This window comes from Pollicipes pollicipes, unplaced genomic scaffold, assembly GCF_011947565.3.
Source record: "Pollicipes pollicipes isolate AB1234 unplaced genomic scaffold, Ppol_2.1 Scaffold_3087;HRSCAF=3621_pilon_pilon_pilon, whole genome shotgun sequence".
Classification (NCBI taxonomy): Eukaryota; Metazoa; Arthropoda; class Thecostraca; order Pollicipedomorpha; family Pollicipedidae; genus Pollicipes; species Pollicipes pollicipes.
The window spans coordinates 18850163-18874675 of NW_023596225.1; the positions used below are offsets into that span (position 1 = coordinate 18850163).

The 24513-nt window shown below is 58.1% G+C and overlaps 2 protein-coding genes across 2 annotated transcripts in view; both read left to right on the plus strand.

Annotated features, from left to right (window-relative positions):
* The window catches only part of LOC119114807 (uncharacterized), a 30385-nt gene extending 10401 nt beyond the window's left edge, over positions 1–19984 (plus strand). Inside the window, exons 2-9 of the mRNA XM_037238843.1 lie at positions 4898–5243; positions 14162–14348; positions 16321–16485; positions 16838–16977; positions 17261–17413; positions 17906–18190; positions 19444–19579; positions 19844–19984. Coding sequence (XP_037094738.1) covers positions 4926–5243; positions 14162–14348; positions 16321–16485; positions 16838–16977; positions 17261–17413; positions 17906–18190; positions 19444–19545 — 1350 coding nt within the window. The 5' untranslated portion in view covers positions 4898–4925 and the 3' untranslated portion in view covers positions 19546–19579; positions 19844–19984. The remainder of the gene's footprint in view (positions 1–4897; positions 5244–14161; positions 14349–16320; positions 16486–16837; positions 16978–17260; positions 17414–17905; positions 18191–19443; positions 19580–19843) is intronic.
* On the plus strand, positions 19553–23534 carry LOC119089837 (uncharacterized). The gene is made up of 7 exons (XM_037212650.1): positions 19553–19579; positions 19844–20136; positions 20418–20595; positions 20772–20954; positions 21416–21799; positions 22281–22460; positions 23024–23534. The coding sequence occupies exons 1-7, from the start codon at positions 19553–19555 to the stop codon at positions 23390–23392; spliced, it is 1614 nt and encodes a 537-aa protein (XP_037068545.1). The 3' UTR covers positions 23393–23534.
* The last annotated feature ends 979 nt before the right edge of the window (positions 23535–24513 follow it).

The following is a 24513-nucleotide window of genomic DNA, read 5'->3' on the forward strand; positions in this document are numbered from 1 at the left end:
CAGGAAGACCGCGGCACTCAGCGGAAGTGACGCCAGGAAGTTTGGCAGTTGAAAAACTGGGGTTAGCAGGAAGTGAATGGTGGGTCATTGTCCAGGCCAGGATTCGCACGCGCCGTGTTTGGTTTTTGGAACGCTTTATGGACGTGTCCCTGTCATCTTATCATGCTGCAGCCTGCATAGGAAAAGGGCTACGTTAACGCCGTTCATGTTGCTATGCCAGGTTTCCAACGAAACGTCCGGGGCCAGGGCCGGCAAGCAGGTGGGCGCAAAGGTATGAAGATTACGCGGCGACATGCCTTTGTGTCTCAGTCTGAGAATGCGTATTGTAGCTTAATTTGCATTAAAGCATTGCTGCCTGCCACTGTATATAAAATCCGCTTGCGTGGTGGACCCGTCAACCGGCGTGGCACCTGCACTGCCCTTACATTTGGTCGTGATATGTTTATCGTATGTATCTTCCAGGTTTTGTGCCGATAAAATTCAGTCCCTTTCCTTCTCACGCAATTCGCCACTTGACTGTGCTGGCGCACCAACGGTTCTAGCGCCTTCACATAGCTTATGCTCTTTGAGACACGCTTGGGTGTCTTTTCCGCCGAAGAATGAGTGAGCGTTTTTGAAGTGATAAAAGTGGGTCCGCTGTGGGTGCATAACCGCTCACTCTGTGGCGTTTTCCTGCACGTCGACGTGTGTTTTAGCATTGCGAAGTTCTATTACAAAAACGCTTTAGAATGGGGGTAAAATGCGCCGCTTTTAGAAGGTCTTATTCCCAGCAGTGGGCGGTAAATGTCATTATCTTTTTGCAATGGACTGTAGCTAACCACGCTCAAAATGGAGCTGTAAAATTGGTAGGTGAATTGGGGTACACAAGGTATAGCTAATTTACCTTAGCACCACAGGAGTGATAGGTTTGGAATTTTTGTTAGAATTAATTATTGTACTGTACTTCATAACACACGTTGACGATTGTGCTCGACTTCAAAACACACGTTGGTGATGGAGGCATCTAGTACAGAAAAGGCCTAGGTATCTGAACATCGTGACACAAGTATCTTAATATCATGACATGTGTATCTGAATGTCGTGGCACAGGTATCTGAATGTCTTGACATAGCTATCTGAGTGTCGCTGAGACAACAGGAAGCTCTGCGGTGAATTTAATCGTCAACCCTTCCGCAGCTGTAGCAGTGTAATGGAGGGACGCCATCGACTAATGCGATCTGATGACGTGGGTTGCCGGTGTAGGGTCAAGCCGACTGGTTCCTGGTCGGCGTGATCGCAATCTGCTTACCGCATCAGGGAAAACCGGCACAAGATACCTGTTCGTTTGTGGCAGTCGTGGATGTGCGCGAAATTGGCGCACTTGGCGGACATCAGCAGCCAGGAGTGTCGATATGTACATGTCGTGCTCTACTCCCCCCTCCCCCCTCCCCAGGGCCATTTGGGCACCCCCTAATATGGGCTGGGGCCATGTAGTATTTTTCCTCAAGTGCTACCAACATCGAGAAACGAAGTTAATAAACACTAACCTTGCATGATTTGGGCATCATTTGATTGCCATAACCAGTATACAGCTGAAACAACTTGCAATGAATGATACAAAAAATTAAAAGTTCCCCGTTATTCGAGTTAAACATGCGTAAATTCGTTGAGAAACAGACTTTTTAGGGAGTGGAGGCTGCCGGGCCATCGTCTATACCAATTCATTTGCATAAATCGAAGCCCCTATCATTAGTTGCCACCATGTTGAACACATGCCGGCTGTCTCCGAACGTGAGCAGTCTCTGGCATCGGCGTAGAGGCGCGCAGTGCTCGTGGGTGAGTTCTGGAAGGGCCGAGGCATGGTGAGCTCGCGACGCGGACCATAACCTTAAGGTGAGCACGCGACGCGGACCATAACCTTAAGGTGAGCACGCGACGCGGACCGTAACCTTAAGGTGAGCTCCCGACGCGGACCATAACCTTAAGGTGAGCACGCGACGCGGACCATAACTTTAAGGTGATCTCGCGACGCGGACCGTAGCCTTACCAAGCTCCTCATTGGCGCAACAACCGGAAGGATACCCCCCATGCAGGGCAGCTCAGGTCATGTCAGACGTCTCGGCCAGGTGATTGGACACGCGCGCCAGCTGGGTGATTTTGTTATTGCATGTCGACTTCCATCCTTTGTAAGAGAAGTTGTTAGGCGTACCACCGAGACCACATAGAAATGGGGCAAGTAACCGAATATTTTTAGGGAAACGATATGACTGAAAATGCCGCTGGGAGCAGGAGCAATGCAACCACAGATGTAGCAATGCGGAGAAGACTAAAATATACACATGAACGCTCACCATTGAAATAATTGCGGCAATAATAAAGTCGCCACGTTGTGTCTAGTAGGAACACCACAAGTGGGTGTCGGCGACTGCCGGCGGTCACTGTCGGGGGGGGGAAGGGGGGCATGCTGTCCGCTACATGGGCATTCCGAGAACGTGCTTTTACTTCGAACGAGGTGCGTCAGATCTTACCTTTTCAGACCTTATTGGTGATGATTCTCGCATGCTTGACACCGGACAACTGTTTTCATTTTTGAGAAACGTAGGATTCACAGCCATTTATGCACCGCGGTAAACACTTAGCTGTTATGGGCGCAAAATGACCCTAGAAATCGCTGGAAGTCGACGCGCCCTAAAACCCCAATCATCATCATCAATTGGCATGACATCCTCATAGCGTTGTTTCATTGGACCAGGTGGCGCACGCGCATGTGCCCAGATGTCTGCCGCTCCAACACGTTGCTTTCATCCACCTTGCTATCGGAGAGAACTGGACTTTCGTAAGCTGTGAACGAAATGCGTTTTTCCTTGCTTCGCGGATCTTGCTCAGAGAAACGGCGCTGCCAAACACGCCACGAAAGAAACCTGGTATTGTGCTAAAGTCAGCCATGGCGTGCCTCGCAATGACGTTATCCTTGTCCCCCCCCCCCCCCCCCTCCCTCTCCCTTCGTAGTTCACAGACCAAGATAGGAGCTTTACCGAACCGGCGCCGCATCGGTGCGAGAAGCCACACTCATGATTCGCACCTGCAGCTCCCCAAAACCGGTCGCTTCTCGGGGAGTGGTCGACACTCGTGTGCCACGCCCTGGCGGGCTCATCCGGCACGACCACTACGCCCTGGCACTCGCCGCACCTCCACCTGCCGTCCGGCCGCCGCGTTTTTCCCTCCCAGCTCTCCCGCCCTTCTACGGCGACAGCGGGAGTGCCGGGCAACGCCCCGTTCGTGGGCATGTGTCGTGCTCGCCTACCGCCCTGTGTTACTGTCGCTTGCCGCCGTGTGTCACCCTCGCCCGCTGCCGTGTGTCACCCTTTCCTGCCGCCGTGTATCATCCTCGTCTGCCGCCGTGTGTCACCCTTGCCTGCCGCCGTGTGTCACCCTCGCCTGCCGCCGTGTATCACCATCGTCCGCCACTGCAGGCCGGGTGTTTATCCGGCACATCGGCCCGCGTGTCTGAGCGATGGCTCTCCCCCCCCCCCCCCCCCCCCCCCCCGTCCCTGGCCGGCCCGGTCCGCGGCCGTCGGCTCTCGGCGGCGTTCAGGCGCTGTTTATGTTGCCGGGAGAGGCCCATGGTTGAGTTGCCCGGCCAGGCTCGGTTTCTGGAGCGGGGAGTCGGGTACGGCTGCCGCTGCTGCGGTCGCCGGTGTGCGGTCGGCCAAGCTCGGCTTCTGGAGGTGGTCTCGGGGTCGGCTGCCGCTGCTGCGGTCGCCGGTGTGCGGTTGACCAAGCTCGGCTTCTGGAGCGGGGACTCGGATACGGCTGCCGCTGCTGCGGTCACCGGTGTGCGGTCGGCCAAGCTCGGCTTCTGGAGCGGGGACTCGGATACGGCTGCCGCTGGTGCGGTCACCGGTGTGCGGTCGGCCAAGCTCGGCTTCTGGAGGTGGTCTCGGGGACGGCTTGCCGCTGCTGCGGTCGCCGGTCTGCGGCCGGCCAGACGTCCCTGTTAGGTGGTGCCGAGGCTCCCAGGCGGTTCTGTGAATGGGTGGCGGTGGCGGCGCTCCCCGCAAACTGGCTTAACTCCGTCACGTTCAGCGAACACCTGCGACCGGCGCACGGTGTATCATTTCAAGGGCAGACGCTCATCTGTTTTGGCATGACCCCTTGATATGTCTTTGTGGTACTTTAATGAAGGTGCATGTTTTGGGGAGCCTATGCCATCGCGGTCACCGAAGATGACCATCGCGCTACAGCGTGGTGGTAGGCTTGGCAGAATGCAAACATTACAGGGTTTGTGTGCAACTACAAAGCTCTATGTGCAACGTCCATCATCCGACAGATAGTTCATGGCATGTTGCGCTGGTGGCTGTCCTTTCCACTTGTAGCCGCTTTCAATTGGCTCTGTCGCACCCTATGCCCATAACAATCAGCACCAACGTGTGGAGTCAGAACCCACTGGATACCAGCCCAATCAAATGAAAGGGGGACGCGGAGCTCCCCGCCTTTCACGCCGACTTGACCTGGACCGACTAGACATGTGGGTGTTCCAGACCCGTGTGCCATCCTCCGCTGTCCGGTGTTCCAGACCCGTGTGCCTCCTCCGCTGTCCGGTGTTTCAGACTCGTGTGCCACCTCCGCCGTCCGGTGTTCCAGACCCGTGTGCCAACTCCGCTGTCCGGTGTTCCAGACCCGTGTGCCACCTCCGCTGTCCGGTGTTCCAGACTCGTGTGCCAGCTCCGCCGCTCGTTGTTCCAGACCCGTGTGCCAACTCCGCTGTCCGGTGTTTCAGACTCGTGTGCCACCTCCGCCGTCCGGTGCTCCAGACCCGTGTGCCAACTCCGCTGTCCGGTGTTTCAGACTGGTGTGCCAACTCCGCCGTTCGTTGTTCCAGACCCGTGTGTCCCAAGTCGATTTCTCACTGTTGCAGACGCCAGCGGCTCGGCCGACCCGCTGCCATGCTGCCCCTGCGTGCCGCCGTCTGCCTGCTGGCACTGGCACACGCGGGATCCGGAGCCGGAGACGGAGCCAGGGGAGCCGGGCCGGAGCGGAGCGTGCTGGACGTGCAGCCGCCCAGCGAGGAGTTGCGCACCGATGGCTCCAACGACCTGGGGTTCAGCGCCGACCCGCGGCCCGCGCCCGCCACGGAGGGGGCCGGGGCCGGGGCCGCCGTCAGCCGACTGTGGGGCGTGGCTGACGCCACCGCCCGCGCCGGCCGCCTCTTCCTGCACACCATCGACAAGCACGCCTTCCATGGCCAGGTGTTGCGGTACGAGGTGAGTGGGCGGGGGCGAACGCTGATGTTGGGCGGCGAGGGCGGCGCTGGTGCTGCGAAGGCATGAGATCGGCAGCAGGGATGGAGCTCCTTTGGCCAATCAGCATACGGAGTGTGCAGCGAGGAACTTTTGCACTCGGGTTTGCTCTTCCTTTGTCCAAATTTGGGGATGGCATGTGGCGTTAAAGCATTGCACGCTACAGGCATTCATTTGTTATTTTCCGAGTCGTGTTATTGCGCGCGTCCCACATGGATCGAAGCAAGACATACTACTTAACTTCCAACTTGGTGGACCTCGCCGTTAAAATACCACACTTCACGTTAGGAGGAAACAAGATGCCACAGATCTGTTCGCAAGAACGGGCCGCAATTGCAAGGAGTACCGTAAGTTGAGGACCCGAGACGAATGTAACTGGCCTGCGGTCGCTGTAATACCGTTGTCCGTTCGGTGGTTCACAAGCTCTCGGCGGTTTCGCAAGAGCATTTTTACAGCCTGCACAGTGCACGTTGGTTTAATTGTGCTTGATGCCGATCGCAGGACGATCCCACAAGGATAAAACGCAGTGTGCGTTCATTTTACCCTAACCGGCGTTATAAATCTCAGACGTCGAGCATGAGTACGGAGCAGGTGTGGTTTTTTTATCTGTTGGCGCACATTGCGTGGTGCGTGCCGCATTGTACCTTTTCGACGTTCTGATCGGTTTGACGTGATCTCGGCTTCGGCTCTGCGTGTTGAAAGACAATGCGCCTGGTGTTTCTGCTTCATTGCGTGTTTGCCTCACTGATTTGGAACACGTGCATTTCTTTATGGTCAGATCTGACAGGAATTAATTTAAAGTGTCATGTCTTCAAAACCGTCTTGCTAGAACAACAATGCTTTCTTCTTTTCTTTACAACAAATATTTATAAGATTTTCGTCAGAAGCCGTGACATTCTTTCACGTTTATTTTCAGTATTTACTTCGTTCATGACCCATCCTTCGCGCGGAATTTTCGAAACCTTTCACTCAGGTATTGGAAGCAGCTCATTACTATATACTACCGCCACCCCGCCCCCCCCCCCCCTTCTGTCGGGAATCTACCCCTCAGGCCGGGAAACTCAGATTGATCTGTAACACTAAGTTTGCACATGAATCTAAGCATTCGTAGGTAGTCCATTAAAAATGCTCGATACTATAATATTCCGCCTGAAAATACTATTCGCCCACTACACCCGACCACATTTCAGTACCGTGCCAGTGCTGAGATGACGGCGGAGCATTCAGCTCCGTTAGCGATGCATGGATGTATGCTCACCCCCCCCCCCCCCCTCCACGTGCCACGGGAGGGCGTCGGCGTGCTTTGCTCCCGCCGCATGTGGCGCCTCGTCCCTGCCCAAATATGGTCGGGCGTCGGGCCAGGTTTGTGGGCGACGCGCGGGCCTCGCATCTGTGCCCCTGCAGTGGCGGCGGCGGGCAGGATCTTTCCAGCCGACTGGTTGTGAGGGTGTGGGGATCAGGCCTGCACTTGCTGCCGGCTGTCCAGCAGCAGCCAGCTATGGTCGGCCGACGTACACCGCCCTCTGCCTGCACCGTCTCGTGGCAGGAGCCTGCTGTGCAATGTCGGCTCTTGGTGTTCTACGGCCCACTGTCCACCACCCACTGCACACTTTCCTCTGGCTACAGCTCACTTCCCGCCGCCCCCAGCCCACTGCCCTCCTCCCCTCTTCCCTCCTCCCTCCGCCCTCCACCCTCCGCCCTCCGCCCGGCCGGCGTATGAAACAGAGCGCCCTTTCACCGCGCGTCGCTGCAGCGGAGGCGGTGGCCAGGCCGGACCGGGCCGTCTGCAGGCCGGGGCCGCCAGCAGCGCGCGCCTGCAGCCCCGGAGCGGCTCCGGGCCGTGTCACGTGTCGGCACGCAACGCGAGCGCCGGCCGTCGGCGCCGCGCCCCGTGAATCATGGGCTACGTGACGCGATAGGGTGCCCCTCTCGAGTCCCGCCGAACGTGCTGCCGTTCAGGCCACACGCATCAGATACGGGTGTTTGTCATTCGCGGGAGCGCAGCGGAGCTTTTGGGCGAGTTCGTCGACCGAACGGCCCCGCTGCGGTGGACGTTTGATCTTGGTCGGCTTGAGCCCAGCCGGCTTATCTGGTGCACCAGGAGCGTTCCCGGGGAGCAGATGAAGTATGACAATTACAATGCAGCCACAATTGTGATACGTTGAATGGTATGTTTTATGGGGTAAGGTTAGCGAAGGCTTAACACGACTCACCGGGGAGTGCCTATTGATTTCTTTACTCGTGTCGATGACTGTATTTGTTAGGCGTCCACGCACTTACCTCCGAAACATCGGATCATCTCGACAAACGGTGATACCTGGCGGCGATAACATCGCTGTGTCCCAAACCACTAGCTATGCGCACGTACCGTTCGCCGTCAGCTAACTCTTAGCCGAAGCCGCCGGTCCATGTGAGCCCGCGTGCGAAATAATGACGCCTCAGGCGCGGGTCGGGCTAGCCGAGGGCCCTTCCCTTCACTGCAGCGTCGGCATCCTGTGCCCAGGGCGCCGCCTGCCCGGTGCTGAGCGGCAGCGGCTCACCACTGCAGCCGCAGCGGTACTGGACAGTCTTCGGTGCTGCCTGCGGTCACACAGCCCACCTGTTCACCTGCGCTCTTTGGCCATGTGACGGGGCTTTGGTCACGAACACACCCCGGGGCGGGGGCGGATGGTCGTAGTCCCGGTCAGATTACGGGACGGGGGAGGACGGGTCTGATAATATCCGTAGTCCCCGTCAGTTTACGTGATGGGGGACGTGGCGAACAATAGTCGTAGTCTTCCTCCGTCAGATCACGGAACAGGGGAATGGAGCGAACAATGGTCGTAGTCCTCCGCCAGATAACGGGGCGGGGGAGCGAGGGATCGGACACTGGTCGTAGCCCCCCCCCCCCTCCCCCCCCCCGTCAGGTTATGTTCGCCGGAGACGGCGTTTCGTTCGCGCACTGAAAACGCAAGCACAAGCCGATGACCCCGCCCCCCCCCCCCCCCACCCCCTGGCGGCAAAGCATCGAGTGTGGATCGTGATTCCGCGGCGGTTTCAGACTGGCACGCCTTCACAGAGCGGTGAGAGAGACAAACGCAGCGTTGTGGTGTATCAACGGCGGCGGCTCCGGCTTTGATGTGGTGTAGACGCCTGCCTGGCACGTAAAGTATCCTGACGACGGGAAGCGCCGTCTCTTGGTTGTTGTCGTGCCCGGACTCAGCCGAAGAGAGACCATCACGTCCGTGGACGGGTGAAACCTTCCCAAACATCCGGCCCCGCGCCCTGCGTGACCCCGGGTCACGCCCCGTCACGTCGTGTCACGTCTTGTCACGGCGCGTCGCCCCGTGTCAAGTGCGTGGCAGACGACGAAGCATGCGCGGGCGGGCTGCGCTGTGCGTGGCGCGTTGAAATACGAGCGGGCTCATGCTGGCGACGTCAGGACTCAATGCTGTCCATTAGATGGGCGTCCTTGCGGGCTGCGTGACCGCAGTCCGCGTGATCACATAAGTGGGCGGGGAGATCACTGTTGGCGACAGCTCTCGGTGATGGCATCCCCAGGCTGACGTCATGGCCGGAGGACCCTGGTCCGCAGCACTCAGAGGATCGGCTTGCACCGCCGGCGGACGTGTGGAATGCAGCCTACACGCCGTCGCACGGTCGGGCTGCGTTTGTAGTCATGGCAACGGCTAGCGTCTATCGGCCGCGGCGCTGGACGACGCGCGTGCTCGTTTATGTTCCCGTACGAGTGGTATGCGTCTGGTGGGAGGGCTGGGATGGAACTTATCATGCAATGACAGGCTGATCTAAAACGTTTGATAGTCCCAGCAGTATGCATGGCTAACTTGTTTGCGATAAAAATGCGGTGTTTTGCACGGTACGTTGCGCGCCAAAAGTAACAATCAGAGAAAGTGTTGCAGTCCTTTTTGGTTAGCACTCCAGGAATAGTAATCCGCGTTTATGACGCAGAACCGACAAGGTTTGGTGTCTGAATGCTCTCTGGTTCTTGGTGATATACTATGGGAAATTCAGAAAAAAGGCAAGGGGCTCGAAGGAAGTGCTCCACGTTTGTATGGGGTTTTGAACTGAAATGTCCATAGTGAGGACCTTTCGATGCTGCTCACAGTCGTGCTCCTTTTAAAACTCAAAGCCCTCTAGCTACTGAGCTTTAAGACCGCGAAAATGTGGAAGAGTAATTTGGGAAAGTATTTGGAGGTCAGCTTGGCATTTATGGCGCCATAACAACGCCATTTAAATGCTGCCGTTCCATAAGCCATGCGGTTATCAAGGCCGAGAAAAACATGATTTTCGAGTCATTCATATCTGGTGTTCGTGAGCGCGATTTGCAGGTATAACGGCCGTCAGTTGGCTCTCAGTGCTGTGCAGGATATGATGACACATTAAACACTGACGTATCTAAGAGCACATCTACTAAACAGAGGAGTCGTGTTGTCTAGAGCAGTTCTTTCTACTTAAAAGTCTACTAACAGTTATAAGTGAGCTGGTTTCATCATATTTGATGCTTACTTCAATGTCTTCAAACGCGAATCATCTCCTTTAGGCGCATTTCAGGTCGCCTTTCATACAATATACCCGCGTCACTATAAGCACTGAGGCTACGTAGAGCTTCCGCCAAAAAAATAGGGGGTCGGTGCCTCCGTGCTCCGTCACTCTTTGTTCTTGCATTTGTGGTTCGTATCCCTTACGACCCGAAAATCACGTGTGAAGACCCGTGTCCATGACGGGATGACGTCCACAACAGGATCGGACCCCTGACCTTGCCCTGCAGGCGGCTGGACGGGCAGCCGTCGGCCGCTGACGAGGGCTCGTCCCGACATGGCATCTGTCGGGGCGTGGGATGGCTCCGGCCTCGCTCCATGCACAGTGTGGGACCGTCGCACAGCTGGCGGGCAGATGCCGTGCAGCCGGCTCGCGGCCGTGGCGGCCGGGCCCGAGCTGTCGTGTTTCATCAGCCGCCGCGGCCACCGCCCGGCGCCCGTGGGTCGTCCGGAGGCGTTTCGTCACTCGAGAGGTGGCGCGCGGCGGGCGGGTGCCGATGTGTTTGCTCATGCCGGCTGCGAGAAGCTGTCGGCGCTCCCCGACGGCCGAGGACGGAGCTCCTGCTGATGGGCCGCGAGGAACATGGACGGATGTCGGACGGGTGCTGTCACCGCAGGCACTGGCACTGGCACTGGCATTGGCATTGGCATTGACATCGGCACTGACGTTAGTATTGACATTGACATTGGCATCGTCACCACCGTCACCGTCACCAGTCACCGTCACCAGTCACCGTCACCAGTCGTCAGTCGCCAGTCACCAGTCACCAGTCAACTGTCACCAGTCACCAGTCACCAGTCACTCGTCACCGTCACCGTCACCGTCACCGTCACCGTCACCGTCACCGTCACCGTCACCAGTCACCAGTCACTGGTCGCTGTCGCCGGTCATTGCCACCGTCACGGGTCGCTGTCACCACCAGTCACTCTCACTGCCACTTTTATCGTCACTGACACTGGTACTGGCACTGGCACCGTCACTGGCACTGGCACTGGCACTGGCACCGTCACAATCGCCGTCGGTTTGGGTTGTCGCTACGGCTACGCATACAAACCCTGCGGGATCTTCCCGTGGTGGCGTTCATAAGCCTGCGGCAGTGGAATACAGCATCGTTTGTCTTGCTTTGTCGATAGGTGTAGGTGAAGTGGCGGTGTTCAGCTCCCGGTGTTTACAGAAATGCCCGTCCATCACGGGAAGTCGCGTATCGCCACCTGAAATGGCGCCACCCAAAGCCACCTGAAGTGTTACAGGCGAAGTCCGTGGGCAGGGTATGGATGTCATCCAGTGCCCATGTAGCAAAATAGACGCGGTGTGGCACAGTGCGAATGATGCAAATTATTTGCCATCAGAATGAAAGCAAAAGCGTGTATCTCCCGAACGAAAGAGAACTGGTCATGACATAACAACAGGCTTACAAGGACATGTCTGCTTGGGATGTTTATAGCCCAATGGAGACGACGTGGCTCAGCTCTCGAATTAACTTTAATCGGCTGGATGAAGACGCTCACATTTGTATTGAAGATGTGGGAGGCCCAGCGCGGCTTCTCTAGAACTGACTCTTCTTGGGAACTTGACCATACGTTGTTGGAGACATGTCGGTGACAGCCCCTCTCCCTGACCGCAGGAGAGCGAGCCCTGCGACGCTGGGACCCATCAGGCCACTTCCTCCGGCCTCTTGAGACGTGTTGCTGGCTCTCCGATTCGAAGTGCACCATGTGTCAGATGCTCACAGCGTGATGAGTTGACCATGGACTCGGATGTGTTGCATGGAACCGCCCTCTCGAACGTCTCCACTCCATCTTGGCTGGCAATAACAGGGCGGATCCTGATACCAGTGCACAGCCAGCATAAATAAGCGGTGGGGAAGCCCTGGCTCACAACGTGGAGATCCGCTGCGCAAAATCTGGCCTCTCAGCGCAAACCGTAACTTGAGCATCGCCCGCGACCGCAATCGGTCGGGCTCGCATCTACTTTGGTTCCATGTGTTTTGTGGGTCAGTCCTTCAGTCGTATTTCGTGACTCAGTTCCAGCACGTACCATCCATGGAGTGGGAGGTTCTCTGGTGAACGGAAGTCTCAAACTCGTTTCCATCTGTGTCCCGGCTATGACTGTCATGCGTGTTCTAAAACACGTTCGCGTTCATTACTGCGCGCGATGGGTCCAGACTTGTCTGGGCTTCTCCCACATTTTGACTCAGTCGAGCGATGTTTTCGCTCGCCTTCCCCGCCCTCTCCCTGGGCGAGGTAAAATATGGCAATCGCTTTGGCTTCTCGGACTTCGCAGGTTGCTCTGTCTAGAACACTGCACACCCGCTGAAGGTGAAGATGACTATCTTACGCGCGTCGTGCTCAATTTTCCAGGGTATTTTTTTAATGATCACGACCCTAAAGGTGCATGTTGCATGCAATTCTAGTGGAGCGTCTTTTCGGTGCAGCCGTATATCGCGCACGCAGTTTCAGCCCGTTGCTGTAGGAACATTGTAGCCCGTGAATCCGGTTCAGTAGTTCGGTTTGGTTGGCGCCGTAACGGTCTCATTGTGGAGAAATGCGCTCCGTCCGTCCAATCCGAAAACAGGATGCGTACTGCAATATCACAAATTTCTGTGTAATAGCCAGCTTTGGGTGGGGAACGCGTGTGATTACTTCGGCTTCTGTCGTTTGCCTTTTGAGGCTGCGGTATATAGTTGCGAATGGCTGACAGAGCGACAAACCCCAGGAACAATAGGTTTAGATTACGCATGCCGTGACACCCCACGGGGTAAAGCACTGATATCCGCTCCGATGGGGAGCGAAATGGAAGAAGAATACGAATGTTTAATGCATGACATGGCAATCGCGAGGACATTCAAGAGTTCACCTGATGAGATTCCAGTGCAGTGTTTCGCAGGATGTTTGCTATGCAGCGACAGTGCCGCACGCCCAAGCCAAGTGTAGGTTTTGCACATAATGACAGGAAGATTATCTTGATGCGATTTGGAGGCGATGGATTGCGTGTCGCATCGCCTGGTGGATTTGCAATTTAATAAGGCCAAGATGTGTTCTGCCCGCTTGTCGTCGGTGGCATAACGGTAGCGATCCGATTGTATTGCACAAGGCAATGTTACCCATGTTACGACTGAGATTTGGTTTCTTTAGCTTAGCATTACCTACCCACTTGGTTCGGAAAAGGTCCTAGGCAGAAGCGAAGCCGCCTGTTCAGAGCTAAGACTATGAGGAACCTACGCGAATAGCTCAAATTAGAACGGGGACGTATTTCAATGCACTGGTTGCGATAGCTCACCTTATTGAGAAAGGAGCTTTGTGCAAGCGGTTTGCACTACGTTAGTAGTCAGATCGTTTGACAATCGGATGTGCGGTAAACGGAAATAGTAATCATCACCATCGTCACGGTCATTTATATTGTATGCCCTCCTCTGACGGTGTTTTTTTTTGGGGGGGGGAGGCTGTAATGAGTCATAGCACATATGACACCGAAGGCGGGGATGTGAACCCCTCGGTCGGACCTCAACGGGCTGATGATCGCAAAGGGCAGCGCCACAGAAATGGAAGAAACTGCCGGATGATCACGGTGCACGCGGGGGAACTACACGAGATCGGCTAGAGTAGCCCGGATGTCTCCGATATAAAAAAAAACATAGCCACGGTGCACAGTGCTGCCCTTTGAGATGCGCAGTGTCCGGGTATTCTACCCCAAACAGTACACTTTAGATTCGTCATCCTCGACAGTAAGATGGTTGACAGTTGGCAGCCTCAGGTTTTCCTTTTTTGAGCACTGGCAGGGATTTAACAAACTAGCTGTCGGAAGCTAACAGACTGGCATGGCGGGATTAAGACGGTACGGTTCAACTCATAAACAGTCACGAAAGAGACACCCTTTATGGTTGACAGCATGCTTTTCACACTATCGCTTCATTTTCCCTTTCTACAACACTGAGTGATATTACTTCATTGTGAGGAAGTCACACAATTTGCGGATGCATCGTGACATGGGCATCATTTTATCGTGCTTCTACTGACTGCTTGCGCTTGTACTGCCGTCTGTCCGCCCAAGTCCCCGCCATTAGGGAAAACGTGACGCACAGGACCTGCGTGCATGCAAAACACGGGCATTGTTCAATGCAAAAACCTGGTTTTTGGATCATATGCTTTTAAGTAAGGTTGTCCATCACGAGCCCCTAACTGAACACCCACACTAGTTCAGTCTGAGCGAACCAGCGGATGTCTCCCTCACCAGCCCGCAACTGGGCCGGCCTCTCCTCCCCCCCCCCCCCCCCCCCCGGCCAACGCCCCTGCCCTCCGCCCTACGACGAGCGCCTCGGTGACCTCGGCTCTATCTGACGGCAGGCCTCAGGCGCCGGCGGCCCGGCCGTCCCGCTGCCCCGCTGGCTGACCTTCGACCGCGCGACGGCGACGTTCGCCGGCGTGCCGGCGCGGCGCGAGCGGGGCCCCCAGCTGGTGACGCTGCGCGCGGTCGGCGCCGACGGCAGCGCCGCCCGCGACCGCTTCATGATCGACGTGCTGCTGGACACAGGTGAGAGCAGGGTCGGGGTGCCATTCAGGGGAGAGGTGGAAGGGGCAGCGGGCTGGTGCTCCGCCCCTGCCCCCCCCCCCCCCCCCCACCATGGAGAGGTGGAGAGCAGGAGTGATGCTGGAGAGCAATGGGTGTTACGGGAGTGGGCGACTTGTAATGTAGTATTTTCTAAGCGTCAGGTGAGAGCGGGTTGAGGCTGATGTTTCTGGGGAGAGGTGGGAGGGGCAGCGGGCTGGTGCTCTCACCCTTGCTCCCCACCATGGAGACGTGGAGAGCAGAAGTGATGCTGGAGAGCAATTGGAGCTACGGGAGTCGGTAACTCGTGATGTTGTGCCTTCTAAGCGTCAGGGGCAAAAACCGCACCGGCACCGGTCGAGGCTCATGGGTAACGTCATGAACTTGACAGGTTTAGCTAGTTCTCATTGGCGTCGGTCTCAACTTTTAACGTATGCTATTCGATACGGGTCAAGCAGTTTCTGTCTGTCCCCCGGCAAGTCGCCGCAGAGCTAGAGCGGGTGCTCCAGTATCCCCTTTGTTATCTTAACAAAACTTCGCGTTTTTAGTATCGGCATGCTGACAGGTGCCGTCAGGGGTCAGCAGACAGGAGGGGCGGGGTGGGGTGCGTGTAGCGCGTTCGGGCACGCCCACCCCTCGAGGTTTATTTGTCCATGTCAGCGCCCGTGACGCACTGTTCGAGTGCGTTCCGTTGGCCGCTGTCTGGATTTGGCACGGCCGCGGAACATTGGGTCATCCCGTTAGACCAGACCCCGAAGTGTGAGGCACTTGCTACCTAAAAATAGAGCACTCTCTTCGTTGAAACTCTGCTTTGATGGCGCTCCCCGTACTGGCAGCGACCAACGCGGTGATCTGACGTCGGCCTCATGCGATGCCCTTTCCAGTCGGTGCTTTGCCGACAGCTGGACCCGCTGCTCCAGCTAAGCCTGTTCAAAGTGCCGGCATGACGTCAGAGGGGCGCCGTTATCCTCCACCCAATCGGCCAGTGACCGGGCCCCTGTTTACCCCACCCCGCCCCCGCGTTTCCCTCTCACCATAGCCCCCCCCCCCCCCCCCCCCCCGGAGAAGGTGCGGTAACATCAGCCGCCGCCGAACCGGTCCGCACCACTGGCGGGTCACGTGATACCGGCGGCGCGGGTCACGTGACAGCCGGGGCACGGCCGGGCGAGCCGGGGGAAGGCTTGCGGCGACTGGCCGCGACCGTGCAGACGCCGGGGTCCAGTCGGAAGGCCGACACAGCGGGACGCGCACGGAACATGTGCAAAACGTGTGGTTTGCGGCGAGCCACCCACCACCGACCACCCGCCATCCGCCATCCGCCACCCACCACCCACCACCTACCACCCGTCCGGCCGTGCGTGGGGTGTCTCCCTCCCGGGCCCCGGCGACCTCGCGCACTCGTCCCACCGCAGCAGGAATCGGAACCCAGTTCCGTGGGCGCGGGGCAGCACCAGCCGGAGGCTGTCGGAGGGCGAGGATGTGATGTCCTAGTTGCAGCTGTTGGTGCATATTTGTCAAACATGATGCATAGATTACCCTGGGTGGCCTGGTCTAGCACGGCATCTGTTTGGCTTTTGTGTGCTACAGTGCGACAGTTCCGGTTGGGCAGCGAGTTTTAAAACAAAGCCGAGGTTTGAAACAAAGCGTACAGAATGCGACTTTGCTGGCGCTTGTCGACAATGACTGACAATGGAGCACGGAATTAATGATGCTGTGCAAGTGTACTTTTGACATGAGATTTGTCAAAGCCGATCTCCTGCTGGAATGACCGGGTAGAGAACGGTGAGAAATGTTTTTTTATGACGAAGGATCTGTCATCTGTGCATCAGGCAACGGGAATAATGAAAAACATTCCACTGCTTGTTTTCGCTGCAAATTGGTGTGGCCGTTACTGGACTTTCATTCTACATTCTGCACATGTGATGCCTGCCGGTCTCAGTGTGGGTTTATTTTTCAGAGTCCACCCATGAACACAGCCCAGCAGATCCCATCGATGCGCTAAGCGACGATTTTGACGGCTGCCACGACGGCAGCGCCACCACCGTTGGATCCGTGTACTTTGACTTTGTGTTCGGGTCACTTAGTGGCGCGGAGCGGATAGAGGTGCTGCAAGCTGTTGCAAGTGAGTGGCCACGCTTGGGTGACAGAAGTTATGGGCACGGGTTATCAGCGTCGTCATCTAAATCTTAAACATATAAAAGTTCCTCGTGTGCTCAACTACAAAAACTTATGTTACCAGTCATGGTGGTACCTTCTTTTCTCAAATGAAACCTGGCCATCGGTTGCCAGAGGCAATTCATATGCCGTGAATTAAACCTAGCATAATTAAAATGGACATCTAGAACAAATCGGTGCAGCACTCTTCACTCCGCTCGAAATGGTGGCCACGCAGTGCGGCATGCAATTCGTGGCGACACGATAGGTTTCCCCAATACGCTAGCCGTACTGAGTGGCGGGGATGTGCGTGCTCACAGGGGAGCTCCGTGTGGACGCCGAGTTGATCCACGTGGCGACACACACGGGATCGCTGCCGCTGGATGACCCCGCCACGGTGGAGGCGGGGCCGGGGGTCAAGGCCGCCCGGGCTCAGCGGCTCACCAGATTCTCCTGGAAGGTGATGCTTTGTCACGTCTTGGTCATTATGTATTTGTCGCCATGACTGTTCCAGATATGGCTGGTGTGAGCTGGATTTCCTGTCACGCCCCGATGAGCCTAGCACTTGCTGATCACTATTCCTGGCACGGTAAACGACGTTGACTGGTCTACCCGCATGCGTGTTCAGTACTTCGCATGAACGGTAACCCCACGACCGACGCTACGCACACCCATGGCGTCTGCTCCACCCCTGACGCTCGGCAGGGGGAGGCCGTCTGACGTGCCGCCTGACCTGACCTCAGGTCGGCTGTGGGGAGCAGCTGGACCCGGCGCGCCGCTGGTCGTTGGAGGCGGTCCGCGCCGACTCGAGGCTGAGTCAGCTGTCGGCGGCCGCGGGCCGGCCGGCCGTCGGCTGGACCCTGCAGACACGGCACAGCTCCAGGCACCGCCGCCAGGTGCGCGAGGGGGGACTGAACGCAGCGGACCGGCGGCACAGCGGCCCGCAGGCGTGACGTGGGTGGTCACGTGCTTGGGGGTCTCGGCACTGTGCACAGCCCCACTGCGGTGTCGGTGCCCCTCGAAGTGTGACCTGTCAGCACTGTCTTCGTGGTTTCAAGCGTCTTTCCAGTGCCCTGGCCTCTCAGCGCGCGTGCTTGATTCCTCTGTCACCAGGCTTGCGGGAATGGGCATATCCATGCGCCAGTTCTCGCCACCCACGTGCACCGATCACGCGCCCTGCCCCGCACGCTAAAGGTGTCGGCGCACCCGCCCCGCTCGTCGCCGCTGGTCACGCACGCGGCCCGCCCAGCACCACCTTACCCCGGTGTGCCGGCTCTTGTTCGTGTCGTGCCTTACTTTACTCAGCTCGGTCACGCGGCATCCCGGCGCTGTCCCCTCCCTCTGCACACCCTGCCGCCGCGCGCGTGTTGAGGTTCCGACTACCGCAGGCCGATAACTCCGGAGACCACTACGACGAAGACTACTACTATGAAGACTACGACCTCTTTGATGGCGAGGGTGAAGACGTGCGCCGTGGGGAAGTGTACGACGGCAGGCTTGATGAAACCTATGATGATAGCTTTCACGAAATCTACGACGCTAGCGATCCGGAAGAGCGGGTGGTGCCGACGCTGGCCTCGCCGGCGTTCCAGGGCCCGCCCGCCTCGCCTGTCTACCCGCCTCCGCGCATCTCAGCGCCCGTCCTCCTCTCAAGGATGAGCACGCCCATACCGGTACGGCCGCACCCGGGGCTCAGTTCGCAGGCTGCGATGTAACGCTCCCGTGCCGCTGGGGATACCCCCGGCGTCCGCGTCGTCTAACTGCATGTCCGTGGTCTGGGCGCTCTCCGTGCTGCTGGGTTGTGGATGTTTGCGTTGCATGCGAGCTGTATTCTGGACATGCTCTGCTGCGCTGGGTGTGACCGCATGGACCCTGTCGGACGTGGCTTACTTAGCTCTCAAAATTTGGCGCTTTGGTTATGCTTTGCAACTGTTGACAGTCATCTGCCAGCTGCCAGCAGCTGTAAGCGACCGGTTACCACCAGGTCCATTCAGCTAGGCTCGTTAAGGCCGATTTATCAGTCGCTTAGTGGTAAAGATGTCCCTAGGTAAGACCAAAGTTCTGTCATCATTCATTTTTACCGTTTTGAGATTGTTACGATGATCGGGTGCACCACGGAATAAAAAGTGCGCTCAAGAGTATCTATTGAAGATAATCATACACGTACCGTTTGTGAGCACGAGTTGAGTATTCAAGAGTGTGTATATGTAACTAGCCTCCACTAATATTGATTATTCACAGAGCCACGAACATGGCTGTCGCACGCTGTAGTAAGGCTGGTACTGCCTGAAGCTCGTCATTCTAGTCCTCACACATAGCTGTCCAATGCGATATCGTCGCCTGTATTTAAAACATATGCCTGGCGTACTATGCACTTACTAATGTATGTGTAACCATATGTCATGTAGTTTGCTTGTATGTACCTAATCTGTATCCTGTACGAGGCAGAACACAATGCAACGGGTAGTTCAGTTCTTTTTCAGGCCGCCCCAACTCACGGCAATGAATGTGCTGTTACTATTGCAAGATTTGAAAGCCTCAGATTTTCATAACTCTGCTCATGTTGCGATGCCACCACTGTGTGTCAGAAAATGTCTGACACCTCATGAACGTCTGGCAGTCGGGTCATGCCATGAAGGAACTGTAATTTCTGATAGAACCAGCTCTCAGTTGGATGGGAACTGTGCCGGAGTTTTGTCACTGAGTGTGACGAGCATAATGGGGCTTTCGAGCCCCCCTCCCCCTCCGTCAGGCGAAGAGAGAAAAGCGTTTTTAGGACAGGGAAAAGGGGAGGTGAGCCACCTCCCTCCTCCCCCTGATAATGGAGACGGGGGAGGAATAATGGTTCATGATTCCGCGGAGCGCGTTACTGACCTCCCTCTGATTCTCTGCTGCGTGCACCTCTGACCCGGCCTCTGCCGACCAGGTGACGGTGCTCCCCACGGTGTACTCTCCGGATGGCCTGGAGCCGAGCCGAGTGGTGGAGGAGCCTCCCATGTCGCCCTACCCTGGACACGCTCATTCTTGAGTCGTCGATGGTAGTGACATCTACCGTGGCCCAGGTGAGCCCCTTCCCGCGCAGGGGCTTCGAATCAAGATGCTTTGCTATTAAGGGTGCCGTCTGGCCCATGCGAAGGTTGCAACGTTTTGGTGACGGCTATAAGATGTCAGCAGCTGCTAATTAAGTATCTCCCATCTGATGTAAATATGTTGTCGCTCAAATATATCCATCCTGGCGATGCGTCCCGTGCTGTTCTGCCCACCACCTGACGCTGCACCACGCCTGAGTCTTGGGGACAACAATACAACAGTCCACCTGTGGGCAGACATCCACGGCCTCGCCGGAGCTGGTGTCGACCACGCCCACACTGCCGCCACCGCTGGAGACGGCCGTCCCGGCGCCGGTGAATGCTTCCCCAGTCGTTCGGAATCGCCTGTCTCCGCTCTCGGCCATCGCCGGCAAGCCGTTCCTCGAGGAGGTGCCCGATGACATCTTTTACGACCAAGAGTCGGGCGACACTCGCGAGCTGCAGCTGGAGCTGCTGAATGCCGAGAGGGAGCTGGTGTCGCCCCACAGCTGGCTCCAGCTGTTCGAGACGAGTCAGAAGCTGTACGGCATGTGAGTGGTGCGCCCCTGCGACGCTAACGAGGGCGGAGAGCGGGGTAGGAGACAATGGAGACTGCTGACGGCGGCGCCGCCCACGAAGTTCACGGTTCTGGACGGACCAGGAGCGTGGCTAACCTGTGACGGCTGCGCTACCTGTTGAGCTCAGCGCTTTGCTCGTGATTTAATTGCTCAATAATGCAAACTCTGATGGTGCTCTGGCTGGCGACGGGTGCACGGCATCAGTGCATCGATGCTCGACTTCCGTGTTAACTTGAGACCGCCTCTCTCCCCAGTGCCCTGAGGAAAGATGTCGGCCAGCACAATTATGTGCTAGCTGCGTTGGATGACGATGGAGGACATGCCCTCACCGACTTCTCCATCACGGTCAACCATAACCAGATGCTGGTCGCCCCCAACCACCACTTCCGGATGGATCTCAAGCTGTTGCTGGCGCGAGGCTTCCCGAACAAGGTCTGTCGGGTCGCCTCAAATGTGTCTGTTGTCGGCGGCGGTGAAGGTGCCTTCCTCGGCACGCGTGGTGCTCCGATGTGGACGGTTCCACCTCATGCCGACATCGTCGGTGTCTGGCCTAAGGCATGGTATTGCACACCGTGTCCCTGTGAGGTGGAACACTCTGTCGCCCCCAGGTGGACTGGGTGCTGAACGTGATGAGCAAGCTCTCGGCGCTGTTCGGGGAGCCCGAGGCCAGCTCCAGCGTCCTGCTGGAGGACTACGTGGACCGCGAGGGCGAGCCGCTTCGTATTGTGTGGACCAACAGCACGCTCAGCGCGGGCACCTGCGACCTAACGGAGATCGAGCGCATCGAGGCGGTACGTTTGATGGCCGCTGGGGCAGGCGACCCGGGCGCTGAAGCCCTCGCACACGACCGCAGATCAGAGCCGGGAATGTGATGGGAACTCTCAGAGGCGGGAATGACGACGCACGCTGCCGCTTACAGGCTTTTGTGTATACGTAGAACGCATGGTGGCGATTTCAACCAGGGATTTATTCTCCGAAGAAAACTTAAGTCGCGCGATTTTGGCGCCTTACGTCGTCCCTGAAGGACAAGCAAAACCATGCGTAGCGTGGCGTTTGAATCCAAGTTGCCATTGATGACGAGCCTCACATCTCCGACTGTGTACGGCACACTGCTATTGACGGATTCGAGTTAAGAAGCGCGATCGTCCACCGTCTCGGGCTTATCCGTTCCAACACTGTTCGGCGTGCCTGCTGACCTCGCTGCGAGCCAGTTCAGGAGGGCCGCAGTGACCAGTGGCGCCCGCTCCAACAGGTGCTGATCGACAAGGACGGCTCGCCGTCCCCGCAGCTGCAGAAGGCGTTGTCCCCCGAGATGCGGGCCAAGCGTATATCCGTCGAATTGGAGGACTCGTGTCTCCCGCCGCCGCCGCCGCCAGTGACCCTGGCTCCGACGGAGCCGCCAACAGAGCCGCCCACGGAGCCACCTACGGAGCCGCCCACGGAGCCACCAACGGAGCCACCAACGGAGCCACCAACGGAGCCACCAACGGAGCCACCCACGGAGCCACCCACAGAGCCGCCCACGGAGCCAACACCGGAGCCGACAGAGGCGGTGGTGCCAAGGGTCGAGCCGCCCATTGTCCATAATGCGATGAAGCCACTGAACGTCACCGTGGGAGATCTGCTACTAGCCCCGGTCAGTGGCCTCTGGTAGCAGGCTGATGACATTGCTGGACGGCATGTTTTTTTCGTCCATCCCGGGAGAGCTAAAGTTGATCTGGAACTTTGCGGTGGCGATACACGCACGCTTAGAGAACGGCAATGCGTATTTACGGGTACATTTCAGGCTTGGCTGGGGGACGTTTGTCACATGTTCGAAGTGTTCGGTACGCTTGGAGTTGCACGACATAGTTGTAGTAACAACATTTTCAAATGGCGGGCCTGTCGTGAATTTTGTCGTGTGACTTGTTGGTGTGAACTATGCCCATGTAACCTGACCTGGTATGTGCTCTGACCTGGTGGCCGGGTGTAAACCTGGTTGGCGTGACCCGGTGACCTCACCTGGTACAACAGCCACGCTTGGCTTTACGTGGCCAGGCTTGACATCGAGCTCTGTCACCCCGCGTGACCTCTGACCTGGTGACTTGACCTATCATAATTCGGCGACTGGTTTGCAGGTGCCGGATGACCTGTTCATGGACGCTGTTGACGGCATGTCCTGCTATACGCCCCTGGTGCTGGGGCTGGCCAACCGAAGGCCGGTGCCGGCCAACCATTGGCTGCAGCTGGAGCCGGACGCCCAGCGATTGGTCGGATTGCCCCTCGATAAGAACGCCGGCTTCGACCTATACCACTTGGTGAGGCCCGGCCGTAACACGTCGCTGAGGAGGTTGCAAACTCGATGTGACCGATGCAGCTGATACACACACTTGGAGGTGCCTTTGTGGTCATGTGGCATTAACACTGGCGCGTTTATTGTGACCACTAATATCGTGGTGTTAATGCAGGCGTATTTATTTGTTGTTTTTGGTTGCGCAGCACACTCCCCAAGCGCATGTACCAATTATCATGCCGGACAAAATCAAGCGCAGTATTGGCTTACTTTTTCCTGTCCATGATCATTCACTTGCTGTGGTTGGAATACAGCATATCAAAGCACTGTCCACATCCCGAAATATAGGTCCGTTGTTGATCTGATCGATCATACAATCATGCGGCTGTTTACTGTAATCTGCATAGCTACTCCCGGGATTGCCGGGGTGCGGGAGTCATCGAGCGCCGGCGGTGCTCACCGTCGGTAATTGCCCGACGACTAACGACGTTGGCAGTGCGTCATAGCGAGCAGTTATCACCAGCTGTGCGGCGCACACTTGTGCCGGCCGGCGAGGCGGCGCCCCACTCACAGCTGCGGCCGTTACAGGGGTGCACGAACAGCAGGGGCTTGGAGGCGTATGCCCCGCTGGAGGTGGCGGTGGCGGCGCGCGACGCCTCGGCGTCCGCCTACAGCGCCGAGTTCGAACTGACGCTGGACCAGCGCTACCGCGCGTTTATGCGCCAGCCGCGGCTCCACGTGCTGCTGGTGAACAAGATCGCCCGGCTCTTCGGCGACGCGCGGGCCGACGCGGTGGTCGTGGACGCTTTCCGACCCGGCTCGGTCGTCGTCACGTGGTTCAACTCGTCGCTGCCGACGGACAGCCTGCCCAGACGACGAAATCCAGCGGATGCGCGAGGCGCTGCTCGACGACCAGGAACGGGTAACGGAGCGCGCGCGGCGTCTCCTGGCGCCTGAATTCGCGGCGAGCGCGGCGCGCGTCATTCCGCGCGGCGTCTGCCTGGCCGACATGACGCCCACGGAGCCGCTGCCAGTCGCCGCCGATGGGCGCAACGACACGCTGGCGGGCGGCGCCGCCGATGATGACGACGACGACAGCTACCTGATCACGTTCCTCATCCCGGCCGTGGTGATCGCGGCCATGCTGCTGATAGCCGTCGTGGTGGCGTGCGTCCTGTACCGGTCGCGGCGGCGCGGCAAGATGACGATGACCGACAGCGGCACGTACGTGAGCCGCGGCATCCCCGTCATCTTCGCGGACGAGCTCGAGGAGCGCGTTGACCGGCGCGCCTCCAGGCCACTGGTGCTGAGCAGCGAGCGGCCGCCCGAGCCGCCCGCGTACCCGGCCACCCAGACCACGCCCATGCTGGACGCCCAGGGCGAGCCGAATGGCGCTGACGTGCCGTTCGAGCGGCCGCCGCCTGTGGCGGCGCCGGCCGAGGCCAGCCGGCCCAGCCGCACTCAGACGGCCGGCCGCCAGCCGCCGCCCTACGTGCCGCCCTAGCGGCCGGCGGCGCGCCAGCCGGCCGGCCGCGAGGGCCGGGCCGGGCGCGGAGGCGGGGCAGCGGCGGGGGCGCGATCCGGCGTCGGCCGGGAACCCTAGCCCGCTGCGCTCGCTTCTCTCAGACTTCGGCGACGAGTCGTTTTAGCTGCCTGACGATGAATTGGTGCTCGGCTGTGGCCTCCGGGACCATGAGACTGTCTGTGTGGCGCCGGTGTGTCAAAGCGGGAGGCCCCGGACGTCCTCAGAGCGAAGCCTGTTAGGAGGCCGGCCAATGCGAGGTCCCTCATCCACCGTAGACTGCGTGTGGGGTGACTCAGGCCCGCCGCGCTCGGTGGACAGCGGAGACGCGCACTGTGCCGTCAAAGGCGACACAGGATCTGACTGTGCGAAGTCGGTGCCCTGGTTCAGCCGCGCGCTGGCGGCGGCACGTGGAACCCTCGCTGCCGTCCCCAGTCTCACTGACAAGAGCTTATCGTGGGTGCTGCCGTTAGGCTCGTGCCGGCCGCTGGAGTGCGCGGCTGCCGCGCGCGCGTGCCCGTGACCGCTTCTCGCGAGAAGGGCTCGGACGCGGGAG